We start from the raw sequence: 25,266 nt of genomic DNA, 5'->3' as shown, positions 1-25,266 counted from the left end.
CACAGGTAAACTAGGGCTCGTCGACCTTAATAACCACAGATGGTGCCAAAAACGATACCACAGGTGAAGGTGTCGGACCGACATGACTCCCCGGGTATACACTGCCCTCTACCGCACCCAGGTGGTACTGCTGATAAATGCATGATATTAAATTATGACGACCTGCATGCAGTGCACCCTTCTGATGTGTTGTCATGTTGTAACCAGTGTTATCTCATCTCCCGAAGCCTCACCACCTCCACGATACCACATCCGCAAGGTTGAGTGTAGACTTGAGTGTTCGGAGTGAATCTTGTTGTTGCGCGCCTGTCTTTGTTTGTTGAAATCCATGCTTTTTAATAAAACGTTAATTAAATACAACCACCGACTGTTTATTTTGTTGCTGTTTCTCCAAGATGGCGACTCGTCTTTATAAGTGAGGCACAATGTGTGTAGGCTATGGTTTTTAATGTATTAAAGGTATGATTTTTCAATTGTGTTATCAATTATTATTCGCAATTACCTTTTGAACAAATTCCTATATTGAAATACCCCTAGCCATAAATAACTTGTAGGCTGGTCTAAAACAATGAATTTCAGTTAGTCTAGAAATTGCAATGAGTGGACTTCAAAGTGTAACAAAATCTGAGGATATGGGCAACCTTTTGTCATCCGCCCAAACGTTTATTCACATTGAGAAAATTATATTACACTGGCCCGGGTTGAACCGGGCAATGTCCTGTCACATCATCCGGCGAAAACTGCGAGGGAGGAGCACCTTTCTCAAATCAAACAGCAATCTGCACCGCTCGGTCATGTTGTCAACAAGGCATCGTCCAAAAACACACATCTCTTCCATACAATAACTATAAGATTTGTCATACTAGTTTTAATTGGGAAGGCAGATAAATCGATTTTATTAAAAGCAATCACTTTCGCATGTAAAAATACAGAACCCTCCTCATCAATCCACGTGCTTGAAAACGTCACTTTTATTTTCAGCCGACTTCGCCGTCGTCGGCCAGAGCGGGTTACCTGGCTCAGGCCCGAGAGGCAGCCCTGTTCCAAAACGAATGCAATCACTTTGCACCCGGTTTAAACTCCACACACCGCGGTAACCAGGCCAGTTAAACGAACCCCCTCATTGTGCTCGCCCTGTGCGCGCTCACACACACACGTTATCGTAATCGCGCCCCGCCCCACCCGCCCGCGAGTAGACTCTCCAGTCGCTCGCCTCAAACCAACTCTCTCTACTGTATCGATGAAGTTGTTTCAAAGATGGCGGATTTCCTGCCGTCCCGGTCCGTTTTATCTGTATGTTTTCCAAACTGTCTCCTCACGAGTAACGAGGCAGAACAATTAAGGAAATCTAAAGAAATAGACAAACGTATTTCGCGGGATAAGCCGTACGTGAAACGGCTGGTGAAGATTCTCCTACTCGGAGCGGGTGAAAGTGGCAAGTCCACTTTCCTGAAGCAGATGCGCATCATCCATGGTCAGGACTTCGATCAAAAGGCCAAAGAAGAGTTCAAGGCCACGATTTTTAGTAATGTAATTAAAGGTAAGGTACTATTGGGTTGTTCGTTGTACTTTATATAACGCCACTGGTGACTTGTTTTTGTCTCCCGAGGCCTTTGTTGACTTATTTGCTCTGTTCAAGAGTTGATGTCTGAGTGGGAAGTAGCCAGCTAGCATGCTAACAGTAGCCGTAACTTGGTATGCTAGCTAGCTATGTTGGGAGGACGGGCGCACTCACATCTGTTTTCTTCGCTAGCCTAGTTAGCTAGCTAACACACACACACACAAAGCTAGAAGAAACGCCCATGTTTATTTGAAAGTGTTTCTGTGCACCAGTGGGATTTGAAGAGATGAGGCCACACAGACCCAAGCGGGGGGTTTCCCTTTGAACATGATTCAGTTGTCTAAATATATCTCCTGATATCACGCGTATTGTTTGTCCCATGTCAGTATTATTCAGGGGTTGGAAAATAGTATGACAGTTTATCAGCTGTTTTTTTTTTTAATCAGGCAATGTACCCAGCTAGCAGTAAGCTTTGGCTAACTAATGCGCTAGCTAGCTTTGTTGCTGTAGTTTAACGTATTTATAAACTTATTTGAATGTTTTTAAAAACATGAATCTTGAACAGTCATAGTGAAATAACTTGGTAGCTAGTTTGACAATCAGAAAGCTTAAAATGGTTTTAATCACAGCGGATATAACTAGATGAAGAATATCCTAACCATCATTGCACATATTTTAGAAAAATCAGATGTATGACGTTTTCATGTTATGGAAACCAAGCCGTATACGAGGACTCGGATGGGCATCCTTAGGGATTAAAACGTGGAGACGGATAATAAACTGTTAAATGTTTAGTGTGGTTACTGAAGGCAAATATGTAATTAGTAACTCCTTGGTCGTTGGTGCGGAGTGTATACTGAACAAAAATATAAATGCAACAATAAAATATTTCACAGAGTTCATAGAAGATCATCAGTCAATTGAAATAAATTCATTAGGCCCTAATCTATGGATTTCACGACTGGGAATACAGATTCATCTGTTGGTCACAGATGCCTTAGATACCGTGCCTCAGGAATTTGTCACGGTATCTCTGTGCATTCAAATTGCAATCTGTAAAATGCAATTGTGTTCGTTGTTCGGTAGCTTATGCCTGCCCATACCATAACCCCACCATCACCATGGGCATTCTGTTCACAACGCTGACATCAGCAAATTGCTCGTCCACACGACGCCATGCATGTGGTCTGCGGTTGTGAGGCAGGGTTGGACATACTGCCCCCCCCCCCCCCCAAAAAAATTTAAATGACGGAGGTGGCTTATGGTAGAGAAATTAACATTCAATTCTTGGAAAAGAAGACATGCTCACTAACGGGGATGTAAACAAATTTGTGCACAACATTTGAGAGAAATAAGCTTTTTTTGTGTATGGAACATTTCTGGGATCTTTTATTTCAGCTCATGAAACATTGGACCAACACTTTACATGTTGCATTTATATTTTTGTTCAGTGTATAATGTGTGAATATATGTAGCTATAGAAACCAGAGGTGGCTGGTGGGAGAAGCTATAGGAGGACCAGGCTCTTTGGAATGGAACAGAGTCAAATCTATGGTTTCCATATGTTTCATACCATTCCATTTATTCCATTCCAGCCATTACAATGAGCCCGTCGTCCTATAGCTCCTCCCATGAGCCTCCTCTGATAGAAATCTCGGGAACCGAACCGTTTCTTCAAACCGGCACAAACAAGGTGTTTACACATGATCAGCACTAAACGGCAGTTGAACTGCAAGAAAATCTGTCTACCGTGTAGAGACGAGCGGTCCCGATTGTTGTCAGCTTGAATATTGTCATTAAAATGTTTTAATTGGTTGGCAAGATAAACTCTGTGGATTGGTCAACCATGTGCTACGGCTCTGTGCATTGGTCAACTATGTGCTACGGCCGCTCAAGACTTCAGCTAATTTCATCTTCTGGTGCTGAGCCAGCAGTGCTGCCGCTGCTCATGGGGACGAGCACCACGAACCTTGCCACTTCCGTTTTGGCACCCGCCGTCTTACTCTTATTGAAGTCTATGAGACCTTTTGCCGGTTGCCACGACCTGCCTGTAAACGTGGTAACAGCATGCAAGACACGCTTCCACGTGGCCTACCACTGTCGATCACATCATATAGGCACCGGTTTCACACCGTTTCCATACAGATATCCACACATTATACAATCAGGACCGACGGACAAGGACTCGCGGGTTATTGATAAACCTTCAATAACAGGATTTTCGTAAAAAAAATAAAAAATCCGTCCTCTTAAAAATGTCAGTTATTTTTTTGTCCTCAGCATTTTAACCATTTAAACATTTTAACCGCCTACGTCCTTTATAGGGCAACTGGAAACCATGTTGTTTTGAGGCGGCGATAAGATGTGATCGCTCGTATTCCAATTGTTTCTATTCACCCAGACAGTCTGTCAAACTTGCTGGCTAGATCAATTGGCTACTTTGTTTCTTACCTAGCTAGCTATTTGTTATTTTCCCAGGAAATCATCTTTACTTGTCAGATCCTCCCCCTGAATGTTGAGTGTTTTTAGTTGAAGGTTCAACACCGGTGGATTTCAGTCACGTTTTGGTAGACTGAGGCATTAGGCCTATATATATGTATGTATGTATGTATGTATGTGTGTGTGTGTGTGTGTGTGTGTGTGTGTGTGTGTGTGTGTGTGTGTGTGTATATGTATATATATATATGTATATATGTATGTATATATGAGAAAACATGAAAGGGGTATTTCTGCCTCCAACTTGCGTGGTCATACCAAGGTCTGGTAGTCATGACAACCCAGCCCTGCACACACTAGTCAATGATATTACCAGAGAAGTACAGCAATACTACAGTCCGATAACTCCTGTTATGCAAACAAACATCTTTTATGGGGGGGGGTGAAACCACTCCGGGTGGTTCCCCCCCTATAGTTGGCTACTTTGTTCATTACGCAGACTACTTTAGGTTTCCTGGTACACGCTGGTTTGTTAGTGTAGCATTCCTGAGGAAATAAATGAATTGTCAACTATACAATTATAGTCATTGTGTTGTTGTTTTTTTGGGTCAACTTTTCCTTTGTGAGTCGTTGATCACAATGAAGCTATTTATCTAAGATCTGTCGTACATAGACGAAACTCTTCCATTTAACGTCTTCTTGACAGGTGCACACTTGTTGACACACCGTTTCGCAGAAGTCCCATTAAAGAACCATGTTGAGTCATTGTGTTAATTTTAGATGGGTACTTTACTGTTATTTAATCATCAGACATGGAGCATGTCCCCGGTAGCTCTGTCTGTGTGGGTGGGTGCAGGGGGTTCCCAGCCTCACACCATGATGTCATATCCTCACTGTGAAATGCATGAATGGGGGGGGGGGGGGTATAAACACACACACAGACAGATGGATGATTGGCTGTGGGTGATTGGCTAAGCCCGGGCAGGATCTCCAATGAGGAACGCTGTGTTTTGTCTTCTATGACAGATGAATGGTGGGAGTCCTGAGGTTCGTCCCAAATGGCTCCCTATACACTGCACTAACGTTTTGGCCTGCGCCCTATGGACCCTGGTATAAAGTAGTGCACCATTTTGGGGACGAAGCCCCCTGATGACGCTGCTCTGTTCTCATCTTCAGCGTCCCTCAGACAGGACATATAGATGTAGCCTATAGACCTGGTGGTGAAAGGCCTGTGTTTAGGGACCTTATCTCATCAGTCTTCTATTTGTAAACAAAGGGCCTTGGCTCATCATGTTATGATTTAAATTCTTTAATCCATCTCTAAATCTCCCTCCGTTAAGTCTTCAGTTCTGACCTTAGGGGGGGCTGTTTGTTTTTAGCTAAATAAATGGTCTGTCCCTGTCTCCTAAATCTTGTTGTACTTATTTACATTCTACGGGCCTGTTTATCTGGACTGTATTTTATCCCTAAGGAGTGATACGATCTACCCTCCCTTTGTCTCTCTGGAAGAACAGCCTAGTGCATGTCTGGATAGTATAGCCTAAGTCTAGGCGTGGTTCCCTAGATAGTGCACTGCATTTTTGACCTGGGCCCATAAGGGGGTCTGGTCAGAAGTAGTGCACTATATGGGAGAATAGGGTGTCGTGTGAGCCAACAGGCGTTGTGTAGCATTAATGACAGTGACAGATTTTATTTTTTTGTCCGGCCGACTCGTGAGGAGCTAGCAGGGGCCTCGAGTGTTGCACTTCCTCTTGTGATGTCATAGATGGATGGACGGGTGGTGTTGGATCTAGGCTGAACTCTCCCAGCGTGAGTCAACTCTTTCAGTTCTTAAACGGAGATGTTAGAACAACTTTTATTTTAAAGCCTCTGGGGTCTCAGTGCTGATCTAGGATCAGATACCCCCTCCTCTGTGTTATTCATTGATCTAATTGGCAGAACTGATCCTAGACCAGCAATGTCTCCTACTCTGAGATGCTTTGTGAGTATGTGCTATGAACACCTGTTCAGTCTAGGGCAGGGTTGCCTAACCCTCTTCCTGAGGATCTACTGTGCTGTAGGTTTTCAGTCTAACCCTAATTTAGCATATCTGATTCAGCTAGTTAAGGTCTTGTTGAACAGCTAATTAGTAGAATCAGGTGTGTTTAAGTTAGGGTGGGACTGAAAACCCACAGGACTGAAAACCCACAGATCTCATGGAAGAGAGTTGGACTGAAAACCCACAGGACGGTAGATCTCATGGAAGAGAGTTGGACCGAAAACCCACAGGATGGTAGATCTCATGGAAGAGAGTTGGACCGAAAACCCACAGGACGGTAGATTTCATGGAAGAGAGTTGGACCGAAAACCCACAGGACGGTAGATCTCATGGAAGAGGGTTGGACCGAAAACCCACAGGACGGTAGATTTCATGGAAGAGAGTTGGACCGAAAACCCACAGGGTGGTAGATCTCCAGGAAGAGGGTTGGACTGAAAACCCACAGGACGGTAGATCTCATGGAAGAGGGTTGGACTGAAAACCCACAGGACGGTAGATCTCATGGAAGAGGGTTGGACTGAAAACCCACAGGACGGTACATTTCATGGAAGAGAGTTGGACCGAAAACCCACAGGACGGTAGGAAGAGAGTTGGACCGAAAACCCACAGGATGGAATCTCATGGAAGAGAGTTGGACCGAAAACCCACAGGACCCATGGAAGAGAGTTGGACCGAAAACCCACAGGACGGTAGATTTCATGGAAGAGGGTTGGACCGAAAACAGGACCACTCATGGAAGAGGGTTGGACCGAAAACCCACAGGACGGTAGATTTCATGGAAGAGAGTTGGACCGAAAACCCACACGATGGTAGATCTCATGGAAGAGAGTTGGACCGAAAACCCACAGGACGGTAGATCTCATGGAAGAGAGTTGGACCGAAAACCCACAGGATGGTAGATCTCATGGAAGAGACCATGGTCTATGGTCTTTGGGTTTGATAGAACATGTTGGTTTCCAGGAGTCAATCTGTTTAGTCCTTTCTGACTAACTGGCTGATGCCTCTGAGTCCCCAATGCCGCCATATTCCTTACATAGTGCACTATGTTTGAGCAGAGCACTGTGTGCCAAAGTCAAAGACTTGATGGTTAGTTGTCTAATTGAATTCAATGTGGCAGTTTAGGGCCCAAGGAGAGAGAAGGGTAGGGAATCGGGTTCCATTTGAGACAGTGCTCTGATCCACGGAGTCTGCTCCCTTGTCTCAGCCCTCTGCTCAGATCCACAGAGTCTGCTCCCTTGTCTCAGCCCTCTGCTCTGATCCACAGAGTCTGCTCCCTTGTCTCAGCCCTCTGCTCTGATCCACAGAGTCTGCTGCCTTGTCTCGGCCCTCTGCTCTGAGCCACAGAGTCTGCTGCCTTGTCTCTCTGCTCTCGGCCCTCTGCTCTGATCCACAGAGTCAGAGTCTGCTGCCTTGTCTCCTTGTCTCGGCCCTCTGCTCTGATCCACAGAGTCTGCTGCCTTGTCTCGGCCCTCTGCTCTGATCCACAGAGTCTGCTGCCTTGTCTCGCCCTCTGCTCTGATCCACAGAGTCTGCTGCCTTGTCTCGGCCCTCTGCTCTGATCCACAGAGTCTGCTGCCTTGTCTCGGCCCTCTGCTCTGATCCACAGAGTCTGCTGCCTTGTCTCGCCCTCTGCTCTGATCCACAGAGTCTGCTGCCTTGTCTCGGCCCTCTGCTCTGATCCACAGAGTCTGCTGCCTTGTCTCGGCCCTCTGCTCTGATCCACAGAGTCTGCTGCCTTGTCTCGGCCCTCTGCTCTGATCCACAGAGTCTGCTGCCTTGTCTCGGCCCTCTGCTCTGATCCACAGAGTCTGCTGCCTTGTCTCGGCCCTCTGCTCTGATCCACAGAGTCTGCTGCCTTGTCTCGGCCCTCTGCACAGAGTCTGCTGCCTTGTCCACCCTCTGCTCTGATCCACAGAGTCTGCTGCCTTGTCTCGGCCCTCTGCTCTGATCCACAGAGTCTGCTGCCTTGTCTCGGCCCTCTGCTCTGATCCACAGAGTCTGCTGTGCTGCCTGCTGTCCACAGAGTCGGCCCTCTGCTCTGATCCACAGAGTCTGCTGCCTTGTCTCGGCCCTCTGCTCTGATCCACAGAGTCTGCTGCCTGTCTCGGCCCTCTGCTCTGATCCACAGAGTCTGCTGCCTTGTCTCGGCCCTCTGCTCTGATCCACAGAGTCTGCTGCCTTGTCTCGGCCCTCTGCTCTGATCCACAGAGTCTGCTGCCTTGTCTCGGCCCTCTGCTCTGATCCACAGAGTCTGCTGCCTTGTCTGCTCTGATCCACAGAGTCTGCCTCTGCTCTGATCCACAGAGTCTGCTGCCTCTGCTCTGATCCACAGAGTCTGCTGCCTTGTCTCGGCCCTCTGCTCTGATCCACCGAGTCTGCTGCCTTGTCTCGGCCCTCTGCTCTGATCCACAGAGTCTGCTGCCTTGTCTCGGCCCTCTGCTCTGATCCACAGAGTCTGCTGCCTTGTCTCGGCCCTCTGCTCTGATCCACAGAGTCTGCTGCCTTATCTCGGCCCTCTGCTCTGATCCACAGAGTCTGCTGCCTTGTCTCGGCCCTCTGCTCTGAGCCACAGAGTCTGCTGCCTTGTCTCAGCCCTCTGCTCTGAGCCACAGAGTCTGCTGCCTTGTCTCAGCATGTTGTTTGTATCCTGTTTACCCTCCCGCAGCCTCTTAATGACTACTGCACTAGGAGACTGTGTGTGTGTGTTTGTGAAGCTGTGCCTGTTCCGCTCGAAGGGACTCCAGAAAGGAAGTGTGATTCCGACTCTTACGGAACATTGGGATTGTTTCTTTACAGCAAACTGGTACATCGTTCTGTGTCGTGTAGAGATAGAACAATGTCGGTTGGCCTTCGACACAACATTGAATAACTGCTGTGTGCCAGCCAGGAGAAACCCTCTGTGTACCCCGCAGAGCCACTGCTCCTTTACTTCCTCTGCAGCCAAGTGTTCCTGCTGGGTCAGGGCTTGTTCTGGTATGGATGGTGGCGGTGACGATAGAGCCGAGGCAGGCGGTGACGAAAGAGTCTCGGTGGTGTTTGTTAGTTGCTATCTCTAGAGGTCAAAGGTCATTTGAAAACAATGACTGGAGATTGCATCAACGGAAATACTCAGAATTCCACTGGTGTGAAACGGTACAACACACCTCCTGTCCTTAGTGTCAACCGCTCAGGTGATCACTTCCTCTGTGTGTGTTTGTGGTATGTTTTGTGTGTGTGGTATATTTTGTGTGTGTTTGTGCTATGTTTTGTGTGTGTGTAATATAGTTTGTGTGTATAATAACATCATTACTTCAATCATTAGGAAACAGTCTACCAAGAAACCTCAGTCCCTAAACATAAGTGCCTATTCAGTGTTTTCATGTTGTCAGCTGTAGTGGCTGTTTCAGGTACCCCGTCTAGCAGAATCTGGGGAGAACATGGTCTGACTTCCAGGGATGGGAGTAGAATAGATACATTAGAGGATCCAATTTATTTATTTTGACAATATTATATATCGATTCAAATGCTTTTAGTTGCCGGGGAGCTAACGTTAGCTACTAGGTAGCGCTTGTCTTCGGTCTTCATTCTCCTCCTATAGCTTGGCCTCCATCTTCTGTCTTCGGTCTTCATTCTCCTCCTATAGCTTGGCCTCCATCTTCTGTTTTTTAAATAGAGATCCAATGTGTTTCCAGCACTTTTATTTCCATGACTGATCAAACTCGTTTTTATTATGTGTCTCTCTCTCTCTCTCGTCCCTCTGCAGCAGGCATTTAGTGAGCAGTATGTTCGGATCATCGATAACCTCAATAAAATCTCAGTGTAGAATCCCAATGCATATCGTATCATGGTGAGTCGTGATGCATATAGAATCGCGCTACATATTGTATCATGGTGAGTCGTGATGCATATAGAATCGCGATACATATCGTATCATGGTGAGTCGTGATGCATATAGAATCGCGATACATATCGTATCATGGTGAGTCGTGATGCATATAGAATCGCGATACATATCGTATCATGGTGAGTCGTGATGCATATCGTATCATGGTGAGTCGTGATGCATATAGAATCGCGGTACATATCAGATCATGGTGAGTCGTGATGCATATAGAATCGTGATGCGTATCGATCATCGTGAGTCGTGATGCATATAGAATCGTGATGCGATCGTATCATGGTGAGTCGTGATGCATATAGAATCGTGATGCGTATCGTGTCATGGTGAGTCGTGATGCGTATTGTGTCATGGTGAGTCGTGATGCGTATCGTGTCATGGTGAGTCGTGATGCGTATTGTGTCATGGTGAGTCGTGATGCGTATCGTGTCATGGTGAGTCGTGATGCGTATCGTGTCATGGTGAGTCGTGATGCGATCGTGTCATGGTGAGTCGTGATGCGTATCGTGTCATGGTGAGTCGTGATGCGTGATCGTGTCATGGTGAGTCGTGATGCGTATCGTGTCATGGTGAGTCGTGATGCGATCGTGTCATGGTGAGTCGTGATGCGTATCGTGTCATGGTGAGTCGTGATGCGTATCGTGTCATGGTGAGTCGTGATGCGTATCGTGTCATGGTGAGTCGTGATGCGTATAGAATCGCCATACTATGGTGCCGATACAATATGTATCTTGGTAATATCATATCCCGCCAGTCCCCAGCCTGTCCAGCTTCCCATCAACAACACAAGCCCTTTGAATAGGTTGATGTTTGACCTTGTCTGAAAGACCTGCTCGTCTTTTACCTATTGGAAGTCTCTTCAGACCCTCATTTGACTGATTGATCCCCAGAGAGCTATTTGATTGGTGCAGTTATAATCCCCCTTTAATAATTAGTCATCAATGAACTTTAATGTCCCCGTCATTCTGTCTCTGTAGCTCCTTCTGTCTTTTATGTGTGTGTGTGTGTGTGTGTGTGCGCTCTCAAAGAAGTGACAGTTGAATCTCTGCAGAGAAAGGAACTCAACAGTGATAAGACTGTGGAAGGAGGAAGCTATTATTACCCACAAGCCCCTTGCTCTTCCTCCCAGAGAGGCTCTCTGTTCTGGCCTCCGAAACCCTTAGCTGAGTTTTTATACATTACTGTTTCATGGCTCATTAGCATCGTGGCTGTTTTTCTATGGATATAGGCTATTGATCGTTAGCATCGGGGCCTAATGCGTGCGATTGATGTTTTGCCATTGATCTATTGATCCTATCCTTCATTATTACATCTACAGCCCAGGCCGTGTGTGAGAGAGAGAGACCCTGGAATACAGCCCTGTTTAGTGAGTTTGAGAGAGCACCTGAAAAACAGCCCTGTTTAGAGAGAGAGAGAGCACCTGAAAAACAGCCCTGTTTAGAGAGAGAGAGAGCACCTGAAAAACAGCCCTGTTTAGAGAGAGAGAGAGAGAGAGAGAGCACCTGGAAAACAGCCCTGTTTAGAGAGAGAGAGAGCACCTGAAAAACAGCCCTGTTTAGAGAGAGAGAGCACCTGGAAAACAGCCCTGTTTAGAGAGAGAGAGAGCACCTGAAAAACAGCCCTGTTTAGAGAGAGAGAGAGAGCACCTGAAAAACAGCCCTGTTTAGAGAGAGAGAGAGCACCTGGAAAACAGCCCCGTTTAGTGAGTGAGAGGGAGCACCTGGAAAACAGCCCTGTTTAGTGAGTGAGAGAGAGAGCACCTGGAAAACAGCCCTGTTTAGTGAGTGAGAGGGAGCACCTGGAAAACAGCCCTGTTTAGTGAGTGAGAGAGAGAGCACCTGGAAAACAGCCCCGTTTAGTGAGTGAGTGAGAGACCTGGAAAACAGCCCCGTGTGAGTGAGAAGAGCACCTGCAGCCCCGTTTAGTGAGTGAGAGAGAGCACCTGGAAAACAGCCCCGTTTAGTGAGTGAGAGAGAGAGCCCCTGGAAAACAGCCCCGTTTAGTGAGTGAGGTGAGGTGAGGTATAGAGTGAGTCCTTATTAGTGGTCTGTAGCTGGCAGCCAGTCTAATTATACTACTCCTTATCAGTGGTCTAGCTGGCAGCCAGTTCTTATTATACTACTCCTTATCAGTGGTCTGTAGCTGGCAGCCAGTTCTTATTAGTGGTCTGTAGCTGGCAGCCAGTCTAATTATACTACTCCTTATTAGTGGTCTGTTGCTGGCAGCCAGTCTAATTATACTACTCCTTATTAGTGGTCTGTAGCTGGCAGCCAGTCTAATTATACTACTCCTTATCAGTGGTCTGTAGCTGGCAGCCAGTCTAATTATACTACTCCTTATGAGTGGTCTGGTGGCAGCCAGTCTAATTATACTACTCCTTATTTGTGGTCTGTAGCTGGCAGCCAGTCTAATTATACTACTCCTTATCAGTGGTCTGTAGCTGGCAGCCAGTCTAATTATACTACTCCTTATGAGTGGTCTGTAGCTGGCAGCCAGTTCTTATTATACTACTCCTTATTAGTGGTCTGTAGCTGGCAGCCAGTCTAATTATACTACTCCTTATCAGTGGTCTGTAGCTGGCAGCCAGTCTAATTATACTACTCCTTATGAGTGGTCTGTAGCTGGCAGCCAGTCTAATTATACTACTCCTTATTAGTGGTCTGTAGCTGGCAGCCAGTTCTTATTATACTACTCCTTATGAGTGGTCTGTTGCTGGCAGCCAGTCTAATTATACTACTCCTTATTAGTGGTCTGTTGCTGGCAGCCAGTCTAATTATACTACTCCTTATGAGTGGTCTGTTGCTGGCAGCCAGTCTAATTATACTACTCCTTATGAGTGGTCTGTAGCTGGCAGCCAGTTCTTATTATACTACTCCTTATTAGTGGTCTGTAGCTGGCAGCCAGTCTAATTATACTACTCCTTATTAGTGGTCTGTAGCTGGCAGCCAGTCTATTATTATATTAGTGGTCTACTGGCCTTATTATACTAGTGGTCTGTAGCTGGCAGCCAGTCTAATTATACTACTCCTTATCAGTGGTCTGTAGCTGGCAGTCTGTTGCTGGCAGCCAGTCTAATTATACTACTTCTTATCAGTGGTCTGTAGCTGGCAGCCAGTCTAATTATACTACTCCTTATCAGTGGTCTGTAGCTGGCAGCCAGTCTAATTATACTACTCCTTATTTGTGGTCTGTAGCTGGCAGTCTACTTATCAGTGCCTTTAGTCCTTCTCTGTTTATCACTACTGTCAGTTAACACAATGTTAAAACCTGTATGGCTGTAGTAGTAGTCCCTGTACTGTGCTTGTCGTTCATCCAAAATTACACCCTATTCTCTTTATAGTGCACTACTTTAGACCAGTGCCATGTGTGTGTATATATATATGACTCCTTACTGTAGAGTGGTATAACCTGGCATTTGGAGACGTTACAGAGCCCCATCCTGGTTGGCACCAAACGTTCCTTGAAGACAATAACATTCTGTCACAGAACCTTCGGCAACATGGTGGCCGTTTTTGAAATTCTAAACCTCAAACCAAGTTTTATCAAACTCCATAGATACGGTATCTATGGGCCTCCTTCCGTAGACCTGCCTTGACTCACTCTGTCAGGTCTGGGTGACTGGGCTATCCGTGTCAGCCCTGTCTTCAACAACACTGACTTGGACTCTGAGTTTCAGCAGGACATGAACTGGTCTGTCTGGTTCCTAGTATCTCCCCAGAGAGAGAGAGAGGCCAAGGCCAGGTCAAGGAGGGTAGTCGACCCAGGTTAGACTGTCAGAGCTGTCTGTCTCAGGATGTGTGTGTTTGACAGAGAGGAGAAAGGAAGGGGAGGAGGGCCCCACCTCTCACCACAGGAACCACACACCACCTCCGTCACCACCAGTTGGTGTCACGCACACACTCTGGTCACCACACCACCTCCATCACCACCAGTTGGTGTCACGCACACACTCTGGTCACCACACCACCTCCATCACCACCAGTTGGTGTCACGCACACACTCTGGTCACCACACCACCTCCATCACCACCAGTTGGTGTCACGCACACACTCTGGTCACCACACCACCTCCATCACCACCAGTTGGTGTCACGCACACACTCTGGTCACCACACCACCTCCATCACCACCAGTTGGTGTCAAGCACACACTCTGGTCACCACACACTCTGGTCACCACACACTCTGGTCACCACACACTCTGGTCAGTGACACTGACATCCCCGCAGACTTCACATGGACCAAGCCCATGTCAATAGTAGCTGGTTTTAAATGTACATGTCTTTAAATTTAACCTTTATTTAACTAGGCAAGTTGAGAACAATATCTTATTTGCATTGACGGCCTACCGGGGAACAGTGGATTAACTGCCTTGTTCGGGGGCAGAACGACAGATTTTTACCTTGTCAGCTCTGGGATTTGATCTATCAAGCCTTTAGGCTACCTGCCGCCCCTCTAACCACTAGTCTACCTGCCGCCCCTACACTCTAACCACTAGACTACCTGCCGCCCCTCTAACCACTAGTCTACCTGCCACCCCTACACTCTAACCACTAGGCTACCTGCCGCCCCTCTAACCACTAGGTTACCTGCCGCCCCTCTAACCACTAGGCTACCCTGCCGCCCCTCTAACCACTAGTCTACCTGTCGTCCCTACACTCTAACCACTAGGCTACCTGCCGCCCCTCTTACCACTAAGCTACCTGCCGCCCCTCTAACCACTAGGTTACCTGCCGCCCCTCTAACCACTAGGCTACCCTAACGTCCCTCTAACCACTAGGCTACCCTAACGTCCCTCTAACCACTAGGCTACCCTAACGTCCCTCTAACCACTAGGCTACCCTAACGTCCCTCTAACCACTAGGCTACCCTAACGTCCCTCTAACCACTAGGCTACCCTAACGTCCCTCTAACCACTAGGCTACCCTAACGTCCCTCTAACCACTAGGCTACCCTAACGTCCCTCTAACCACTAGGCTACCCTAACGTCCCTCTAACCACTAGGCTACCCTAACGTCCCTCTAACCACTAGGCTACCCTAACGTCCCTCTAACCACTAGGCTACCCTAACGTCCCTCTAACCACTAGGCTACCCTAACGCCCCTCTAACCACTAGGCTACCCTAACGCCCCTCTAACCACTAGGCTACCCTAACGCCCCTCTAACCACTAGGCTACCCTAACGCCCCTCTAACCACTAGGCTACCCTAACGCCCCTCTAACCACTAGGCTACCCTAACGCCACGGGTTAAGCCATAGCGTCACCAGTGTAGGGGTGAGCTGGCTGTGTGTTTCAGGACAGCCCTGTTTTATATACCAGAGAAACAGTGGAACCCAATTACACCCCTAAAGTCACTCCCAAATGGCACCCTATTCACTATTAAGTGAACTACCATCGGTCTCTGGTCAAAAGTAGTGCTGTATATAGGGAATAGGGTACTGTTTGGGACACTGTGGTGTGTTTGTATTGCTGTCCTCATGGGTACCGGAATTCCACTGAGGTCCCCACAAGGATAGTAAAAGAAGGAACTCTCTCGGGGACATATATTCCCCAGGTCCCCACAAGGATAAAGGCCATGTTGGGGTTAGGAGTTGGAATGGGAAAGACTGGTGTCCCCACAAGGATAAAGGCCATGTTGGGGTTAGGAGTTGGAAAGACTGTTGTGTCCCCATAAGGATAAAGGCCATGTTAGGGTTAGGAGTTGGAATGGGAAAGACTTGTGTCCCCACAAGGATAAAGGCCATGTTGGGGTTAGGAGTTGGAAAGACTGTTGTGTCCCCTCAAGGATAAAGACCATGTTAGGGTTAGGAGTTGGAATGGGAAAGACTGTTGTGTCCCCACAAGGATAAAGGCCATGTTGGGGTTAGGAGTTGGAAAGACTGTTGTGTCCCCATAAGGATAAAGGCCATGTTAGGGTTAGGAGTTGGAAAGACTGTTGTGTCCCCACAAGGATAAAGGCCATGTTAGCTTTAGGAGTTGGAATGGGAAAGACTGGTGTCCCCACAAGGATAAAGGCCATGTTGGGGTTAGGAGTTGGAATGGGAAAGACTGGTGTCCCCACAAGGATAAAGGCCATGTTGGGGTTAGGAGTTGGAAAGACTGTTGTGTCCCCATAAGGATAAAGGCCATGTTAGGGTTAGGAGTTGGAATGGGAAAGACTTGTGTCCCCACAAGGATAAAGGCCATGTTGGGGTTAGGAGTTGGAAAGACTTGTGTCCCCACAAGGATAAAGGCCATGTTGGGGTTAGGAGTTGGAAAGACTGTTGTGTCCCCTCAAGGATAAAGACCATGTTAGGGTTAGGAGTTGGAATGGGAAAGACTGTTGTGTCCCCACAAGGATAAAGGCCATGTTGGGGTTAGGAGTTGGAAAGACTGTTGTGTCCCCATAAGGATAAAGGCCATGTTAGGGTTAGGAGTTGGAAAGACTGTTGTGTCCCCACAAGGATAAAGGCCATGTTGGGGTTAGGAGTTGGAAAGACTGTTGTGTCCCCATAAGGATAAAGGCCATGTTAGGGTTAGGAGTTGGAAAGACTGTTGTGTCCCCACAAGGATAAAGGCCATGTTAGCTTTAGGAGTTGGAATGGGAAAGACTGGTGTGTCCCCACAAGGATAAAGGCCATGTTAGCTTTAGGAGTTGGAATGGGAAAGACTGGTGTGTCCCCACAAGGATAAAGGCCATGTTAGGGTTAGGAGTTGGAATGGGAAAGACTTGTGTCCCCACAAGGATAAAGGCCATGTTAGGGTTAGGAGTTGGAATGGGAAAGACTGTTGTGTCCCCATAAGGATAAAGGCCATGTTAGGGTTAGGAGTTGGAATGGGAAAGACTGGTGTCCCCACAAGGATAAAGGCCATGTTAGGGTTAGGAGTTGGAAAGACTTGTGTCCCCACAAGGATAAAGGCCATGTTAGGGTGAGGAGTTGGAAAGACTGGTGTCCCCACAAGGATAAAGGCCATGTTAGGGTTAGGAGTTGGAAAGACTTGTGTCCCCACAAGGATAAAGGCCATGTTAGGGTTAGGAGTTGGAAAGACTGGTGTCCCCACAAGGATAAAGGCCATGTTAGGGTTAGGAGTTGGAAAGACTGGTGTCCCCACAAGGATAAAGGCCATGTTAGGGTTAGGAGTTGGAAAGACTGGTGTCCCCACAAGGATAAAGGCCATGTTAGGGTTAGGAGTTGGAAAGACTTGTGTCCCCACAAGGATAAAGGCCATGTTAGGGTTAGGAGTTGGAAAGACTTGTGTCCCCACAAGGATAAAGGCCATGTTAGGGTTAGGAGTTGGAAAGACTTGTGTCCCCACAAGGATAAAGGCCATGTTAGGGTTAGGAGTTGGAAAGACTTGTGTCCCCACAAGGATAAAGGCCACGTTAGGGTGTTTGAGTGTGTTCTTGCACTACAGAAGAAACGGGTTTGTATGTGTGACTGGTATGTGATACCTTGCTCGCTCTCCCCTTTGATTCCCCCTCCCTCCCTCTCGGTCCGTCTCGCTCCCCCTCGGTCTCTCCGTCTCGCTCCCCCTCGGTCTCTCGGTATCGCTCCCCCTCGGTCGCTCGGTCTCGCTCCCCCTCGGTCGCTCGGTCTCGCTCCCCCTCGGCCTCACTTCCCCTCGGCCTCGCTCCCTCTCGGTCTCGATCCCCCTCGGTCTCGATCCCCCTCGGTCCCTCTCGGTCTCACACCCCCTCAGTCTTGCTCCCCGCTAGGTCTCGCTCCCTCTTGGTCCCTCCCCTTCGCTCCCCCAGTCTCTCCCGCTCGCTCCCCCGATCTCTCCCCCTCGGTCTCCCTCCACCCCCCCTCGGTCTCTCTCTAGGGGTGTTGGTGGAAGCATGACCTTCTACTTAATCTACTTCACGCCTAGTCATTAGCTCAGTCGGCTAACACAGTCACTCAACTCTCTCCCTCCCAGGGGTGCGTGTGTTGGTGGATGCCAGAGAAAAGCTCCACATCCCGTGGGGCGAGGCGTCCAACCAGAGGCACGGAGAGACCATGATGGCGTTTGACACGAGGTCGGCCAGGATGGCCCACGGCATGGTGGAGACCAGCGTCTTCCTGCAGCACCTGCCATCCATCCGGGCCCTGTGGGCCGACACGGGCATCCAGGACGCCTACGACAGACGCAGGGAGTTCCAACTGGTGAGGACACAACCTAGAGAAACACACACATGGATAGAGACGTGTGTGTGTGAGAGACACACACACACACACGAAGGGGCTTGCACACACATACAACCAACAAAGGGGCTTGCAGCTGGAATGATGAGCACAGAGTAATTGAGTGTTGGACTCGGTCTGCCGCTGTCTCCCCCCCCCCCCCCTCCCCCCTCTCTGTGGTCTTAGTGTTGGCTTGTAAAGCAGTGTGTCGTTCTCTTGTTGATGATCAATAGCTGTACTGAGGCCTGAGCAGGGGATTCTCCAAACTGGAACTGATGTTATTTTTTACTCTGTAAATACCATCACTCATTCAGTTTATGCACAGTCACCAAGCCTCCTCCAGCTCCAGTCCCTCATCCCCCTCTCTCTCTTATCATGGTTAAACATAGAGCAGACAGTCACCAAGCCTCCTCCAGCTCCAGTCCCTCATCCCTCTCTCTCTTATCACGATTAAACATAGAGCAGACAGTCACCAAGCCTCCTCCAGCTCCAGTCCCTCATCCCTCTCTCTCTTATCATGATTAAACATAGAGCAGACAGTCACCAAGCCTCCTCCAGCTCCAGTCCCTCATCCCCCTCTCTCTTATCATGGTTAAACATAGAGCAGACAGTCACCAAGCCTCCTCCAGCTCCAGTCCCTCATCCCCCCTCTCTCTTATCATGGTTAAACATAGAGCAGACAGTCACCAAGCCTCCTCCAGCTCCAGTCCCTCATCCCCCCTCTCTCTTATCATGGTTAAACATAGAGCAGACGGAGTCAACACACACACTGTTAAAGGACCAGTCCCCCTCCACCCCAATACATCCAGTGTCTGTCCTACATCAGGAGTGGCTTTCCTAGATGCATGGTGACATTTCAGCTGCCTTGTTCACTGTTACGGTATTTAGGGGCCAGATTAAACCACAGATTAAGCCAATGGTTTTGGACTAAGAATTACTTTTCAATGGAGAATATTTTTAGTCGAGGACTAGGCTAAAAATGTGTTGTGGAAACCAGCCCTATTGCTTGACCCTCAGACACTACACTACAAGGGGTGGTGGTCTCCAAAATGTCTTCTCTTCAGCTGGGTTTACCAGACATATGTTGAGTCATCCTATCTGTACTTCCAATGTCATGCGTTCACTACAAGGGGCCAGTGTTGTAATCTATTGTCTGGTATTCACTACAAGGGGCCAGTGTTGTAATCTATTGTCTGGTATTCACTACAAGGGGCCAGTGTTGTAATCTATTGTCTGGTATTCACTACAAGGGGCCAGTGTTGTAATCTATTGTCTGGTATTCACTACAAGGGGCCAGTGTTGTAATCTACAGCTCGGAAAATTCCAGAAGCTTATGTCATGGCTTTAGAAGCTTCTGATAGGCTCAATGACATAATTTGAGTCAAATGGAGGTGTACCTGTGGATGTATTTCAAGGCCTGCCTTCAAACTCAGTACCTCTTTGCTTTACATCATGGGAAAATCAAAAGAAATCAGCCAAGACCCCAGAAAAAGAATTGTAGACTTCCACAAGTCTGGTTCATCCTTGGGAAACATTTCCAAACGCCTGAAGGTACCACGTTCATCTGTACAAACAATAGTACGCAAGTATAAACACCTTGGGACCACGCAGCCTTCATACCACACAGGAAGGAGACGTGTTCTGCCTCCTAGAGATGAATGTACTTTGGTGCCAAAAGTGCAAATAAATCCCAGAACAACAGCAAAGGACCCTGTGAAGATGTTGAAGGAAACGGGTACAAAAGTATCTATGTCCACAATAAAACAAGTCCTATATCAACATAACCTGAAAAGCCGTAAAGCAAGGAAGAAGCCACTGCTCCAAAAATGCCATTAAACAGCAAGACTACGGCTTGCAACTACACATGGGGACAAAGATCGTACTTTTTGGAGAAATGTCCCCTGGTCTGATGAAACCAAAAAAACCTGTAAGGCCATAATGACCATCGTTATGTTTGGAAGAAAAAGGGGGAGGCTTGCAAGCTGAAGAACACCATCCCAACCGTGAAGCATGGGGGTGGCAGCATCATGTTGTGGGGGTGCTTTGCTGCAGGAGGGACTGGTGCACTTAACAAAATAGATGGCATCATGAGGGAGGAAAAATATGTAGATATATTGAAGCAACATCTCAAGACCTCAGTCAGGAAGTTAAAGCTTGGTCGCAAATGTGTCTTCCAAATAGACAATGATCCCAAGTATAATTCCAAAGTTGTGGAAACATGGCTTAAGGACAACAAAGTCCTGACCTCAATCCAATAGAACATTTGTGGGCAGAACTGAAAAAACGTGTTCGAGCAAGGAGGCCTACAAACATGACTCAGTTACACCAGCTCTGTCAGGAGGAATGGGACAAAATTCACCCAACTTATTGTGGGAAGCTTGTGGAAGGCAACCCGAATTGTTTGACCCAAGTTAAACAATTTAAAGGCAATGCTACCAAATACTAATTGAGTGTAAGTGAACTTCTGACCCACTGGGAATGTGATGAAATAAATAAAAGCTGAAGTAAATCTTTCTCTCTACTATAATACCTGACATTTCACATTCTTAAAATAAAGTGGTGATCCTAACTGACCTAAGACAGGGAATTTTTGTCAGGAATTGTGGAAAAACAGAGTTTAAATGTAGTGGGTAAGGTGTATGTAAACTTCCGCCTTCAACTGTATATATTCACTACAAGTGGCCAGTGTAGAAATCCAACCCACTACTCTGATGGTGCATACAAATGAACACGCTCCAACCAGCTGACTCACTGAAGCGACTCTGTCACTGTTTGTCTCTGGACGATTTTCTGCTGTAAAATCTCGTATGAAGGAACACCTATACCAAGAAGTCAGGAAATAAGACATTCTGTTTACTAATATTCAACTGAGCCATTGAAACCAGTTGTGTGAGGTGTACTTCCTGTTTCCTGCTAAACCCACAACTGATTCCCTGGTGATGTTTTTTTTTACCATGTATTCTAAAGGGGTTTCTGCTAGTCTGTCTGTTAGCTGTCCTCTGCCAACTCCCTCATCCCAGGGAGGCTGTCATCTGAGACCGGGGTGTGACGGAACCGCAGCACGCCATACTCCCTCCCAGTTCTGCTAATACGCACTCTCACTTCCCCAAAGCTGACACAGAATGGACACTTGGTTCACCACTTTCTGTTGGCCTTCGTACATGGGTTGTTCTGTCTGTCCCCAAAGCTGACACAGAATGGACACTTGGTTCACCACTTTCTGTTGGCCTTCGTACATGGGTTGTTCTGTCTGTCCCCAAAGCTGACACAGAATGGACACTCGGTTCACCACTTTCTGTTGGCCTTCGTACATGGGTTGTTCTGTCTGTCCCCAAAGCTGACACAGAATGGACACTTGGTTCACCACTTTCTGTTGGCCTTCGTACATGGGTTGTTCTGTCTGTCCCCAAAGCTGACACAGAATGGACACTTGGTTCACCACTTTCTGTTGGCCTTCGTACATGGGTTGTTGTGTCTGTCCCCAAAGCTGACACAGAATGGACACTCAGTTCACCACTAAGAGGAGGGTTAACAGTTTAGAGGGGCTCAAAGTTGAGTCCGAATTTACGTTGCATTTGATGCTCAGGGCTGTTTGTGGTCTGTTTATCAAATAAATACATCACGTTTTATATTGTGTAATAGTAATATAAAATGTTATTATTAAAATATTCTACCTTATTTTTATCGTTTAATCTTAAAGTGGAATCATTTATTTAAAACAAAGAGTTTAATGGCGCTGGAGGGGATAGCAGACATTTTACAGGCTATTGACCAATGGTGCTTTTTACATTTTTAAATGTCTTTTTAACTCTGCACTGGTGGGAAAATTGCTCGGATTTCACGGTAAAGTTCACATCTGGTGTATTCTGCGCATAAAATTTGATTTGAAAACAGACTGCATCTACTGCCCTTAAACCACTACCAATGGCTTCTGAGCTTGCTGCTCACACACACACACACTCAGTGTTTGTGTGTGGAGAAAATGCTAACTCACACACAAATCAAGTCAACCATAGAAAATGAAAACAATGCCCTCCTCCCTCCCTCCCTCCCTCCCTCCCTCCCTCCCTCCCTCCCTCCCTCCCTCCTCCCTCCCTCCCTCCCTCCCTCCCTCCCTCCCTCCCCCTCCCTCCCTCCCTCCCTCCCTCCCTCCCTTAGTCTCCGATGTAGAGTGGAGCAGAGAGGAAAGGAATCAACTGTTGCAGAAAAGGAAGGGAGGGTGCATGAGAGAGATCTGAGACCACACCAAAGCTTTTAATGTTCATAAGTAGGACACATTCTCACAACAACGACATAGTCATGTCTATTCTATACGCTCCGCTTCTAACTCTGTTGCCCTGCGTTGATTGGACCCTCAACAGATCCCATGTCAATGAGGGCGTGGCTTGTAACAGAACACTATAAAGCCTTCAGTGGAGAGGAGAACAGGTCTAAGGCTGTGGATTAGGATTATGCAACACCTAGGATAGGGAAGAGAGGGGCGGGGGGTAGGGAAGAGAGGGGGAGGGCGGGGGATAGGGAAGAGAGGGGCGGGGGGATAGGGAAGAGAGGGGCGGGGGGATAGGGAAGAGAGGGGCGGGGAGAGAGGGGCGGGGGGATAGGGGCGGGGGGTAGGGGTGAAAGGGAATAAGGTCTGGGGAATGTTTACTTAAAGCATCAAGATCAAGTCCTGTTCTGCAGACAGCATGTCTGCAGCGAGAGGCTTAATACGTGTATGTGTGTGTGTGTGTGTGTGTGTGTGTGTGTGTGGTGTGTGTATGTGTGTGTGGTGTGTGTGTCAGAGAGGTTGTGAAAGCAGGAAGGCTGACATGTTTGGCACTCGGGACACGTGCTCCCTGGATTGCAGCACACAAAGGGGTTTTGTTTAGTTTCTCTCTCCCTCGTTCTTTCTCTCCTTCACCCTCCTGCTCTCTACGTAGTGGTGGTGGTGGTGGTACCAGGGATAAGTGGAGTTCAAGCATGCCATCTTGACCTGCATCTCTCTCTCCCTCCCCCATCTCTCTGGGAAGGCTGCTGCTCACTGTCATGTCTGGGGACCAGCATACTCCGTGTGTGTGTGTGTGTGTGTGTGTGTGTGTGTGTGTGTGTGTGTGTTGCAGCAGCAATCCCAGAAGCCATTAATAGAGGAACTGTCTAGTTTAATGGCCAGTAGATGCGGTTGCTACAGTGTTTCAGCTGAGACCTCAAATGGCCCTTTCCCCTCATCTTGAGTTAGACTACCAGGAAGAAGGGAAAGGCGGAGGGTAAGGCCTGTAAAAGGGAGAACATGTGGGGGGGGGGAGATGACGAAGGGGATGAAGGAATAGAGGAGAAGGAGGAGAGGGGGGGAATGATCCACAGAGGAATGTTGAGCTGTGATTAGACCTTGGTCTCTGTGCAACACCGGCTCATCACAAGAGAGCCAGCACGCTCCCCATCTGATTGGACCGAGAGCCAGCACGCTCCCCATCTGATTGGACCGAGGGCCAGCACGCTCCCCATCTGATTGGACCGAGAGCCAGCACGCTCCCCATCTGATTGGACCGAGAGCCTGCACGCTCCCCATCTGATTGGACCGAGAGCCAGCACGCTCCCCATCTGATTGGACCGAGAGCCAGCACGCTCCCCATCTGATTGGACCGAGAGCCAGCACGCTCCCCATCTGATTGGACCGAGAGTCAGCACGCTCCCCATCTGATTGGACCGAGAGCCTGCACGCTCCCCATCTGATTGGACCGAGAGCCAGCACGCTCCCCATCTGATTGGACCGAGAGCCAGCACGCTCCCCATCTGATTGGACCGAGAGCCTGCACGCTCCCCATCTGATTGGACCGAGAGCCAGCACGCTCCCCATCTGATTGGACCGAGAGCCAGCACGCTCCCCGTCTGATTGGACCACACACACACACTTTTGATATGTATTTTCGGTTATGATTCCTGTTGTCATGTCTTTTTAAATTGCTGAGAGCAATTTCCCATTGTGGGACAATGACGTCAACTACTACTACTACACATCTCCCACAGTCTGTCAGCCGAGGCCAGTCGGGTTCCTCTAAATTCTACAGATATATTAGCCCTGTGGTGGCAGCAGTCAACACTACAGATAATAGATTATCCCTGTGGTGGCAGCAGTCAACACTACAGATAATAGATTAGCCCTGTGGTGGCAGCAGTCAACACTACAGATAATAGATTAGCTCTGTGGTGGCAGCAGTCAACACTACAGATAATAGATTAGCCCTGTGGTGGCAGCAGTCAACACTACAGATAATAGATTAGCCCTGTGGTGGCAGCAGTCAACACTACAGATAATAGATTAGCCCTGTGGTGGCAGCAGTCAACACTACAGATAATAGATTATCCCTGTGGTGGCAGCAGTCAACACTACAGATAATAGATTAGCCCTGTGGTGGCAGCAGTCAACACTACAGATAATAGATTAGCCCTGTGGTGGCAGCAGTCAACACTACAGATAATAGATTAGCCCTGTGGTGGCAGCAGTCAACACTACAGTGAATGTATGAGCCCTGTGGTTGTAGTAGTCAACACTACAGAGAATGTATGAGCCCTGTGGTTGTAGTAGTCAACACTACAGAGAATGTATGAGCCCTGTGGTTGTAGTAGTCAACACTACAGAGAATGTATGAGCCCTGTGGTTGTCGTAGTCAACACTACAGAGAATGTATGAGCCCTGTGGTTCTAGTAGTCAACACGACAGAGAATGTATGAGCCCTGTGTTTGTAGTAGTCAACACTACAGAGAATGTATGAGCCCTGTGGTTGTAGCAGTCAACACTACAGATAATAGATTAGCCCTGTGGTGGCAGCAGTCAACACTACAGATAATAGATTAGCCCTGTGGTGGCAGCAGTCAACACTACAGATAATAGATTAGCCCTGTGGTGGCAGCAGTCAACACTACAGATAATAGATTAGCCCTGTGGTGGCAGCAGTCAACACTACAGATAATAGATTAGCCCTGTGGTGGCAGCAGTCAACACTACAGATAATAGATTAGCCCTGTGGTGGCAGCAGTCAACACTACAGATAATAGATTAGCCCTGTGGTGGCAGCAGTCAACACTACAGAGAATGCATGAGCCCTGTGGTTGTAGTAGTCAACACTACAGAGAATGCATGAGCCCTGTGGTTGTAGTAGTCAACACTACAGAGAATGCATGAGCCCTGTGGTTGTAGTAGTCAACACTACAGAGAATGTATGAGCCCTGTGGTTG

At 47.8% G+C, this 25,266-nt stretch overlaps 1 protein-coding gene across 1 annotated transcript in view; it reads left to right on the top strand.

The window, feature by feature from the left end:
- The first annotated feature begins 1,189 nt into the window (after positions 1-1,189).
- Positions 1,190-25,266, top strand: part of LOC135529345 (guanine nucleotide-binding protein subunit alpha-13-like) — a 34,832-nt gene continuing 10,755 nt past the window's right edge. The window contains 2 exon segments of the mRNA XM_064958128.1: positions 1,190-1,540; positions 17,810-18,036. Of these exon segments, the coding sequence (XP_064814200.1) occupies positions 1,258-1,540; positions 17,810-18,036 (510 nt within the window). The 5' untranslated portion in view covers positions 1,190-1,257.

This window comes from Oncorhynchus masou, unplaced genomic scaffold, assembly GCF_036934945.1.
Source record: "Oncorhynchus masou masou isolate Uvic2021 unplaced genomic scaffold, UVic_Omas_1.1 unplaced_scaffold_1140, whole genome shotgun sequence".
NCBI classification, from domain to species: domain Eukaryota; kingdom Metazoa; phylum Chordata; class Actinopteri; order Salmoniformes; family Salmonidae; genus Oncorhynchus; species Oncorhynchus masou.
Note: the sequence above shows the minus strand (reverse complement) of the source record. Positions and strands in the feature narration are given on the sequence as shown.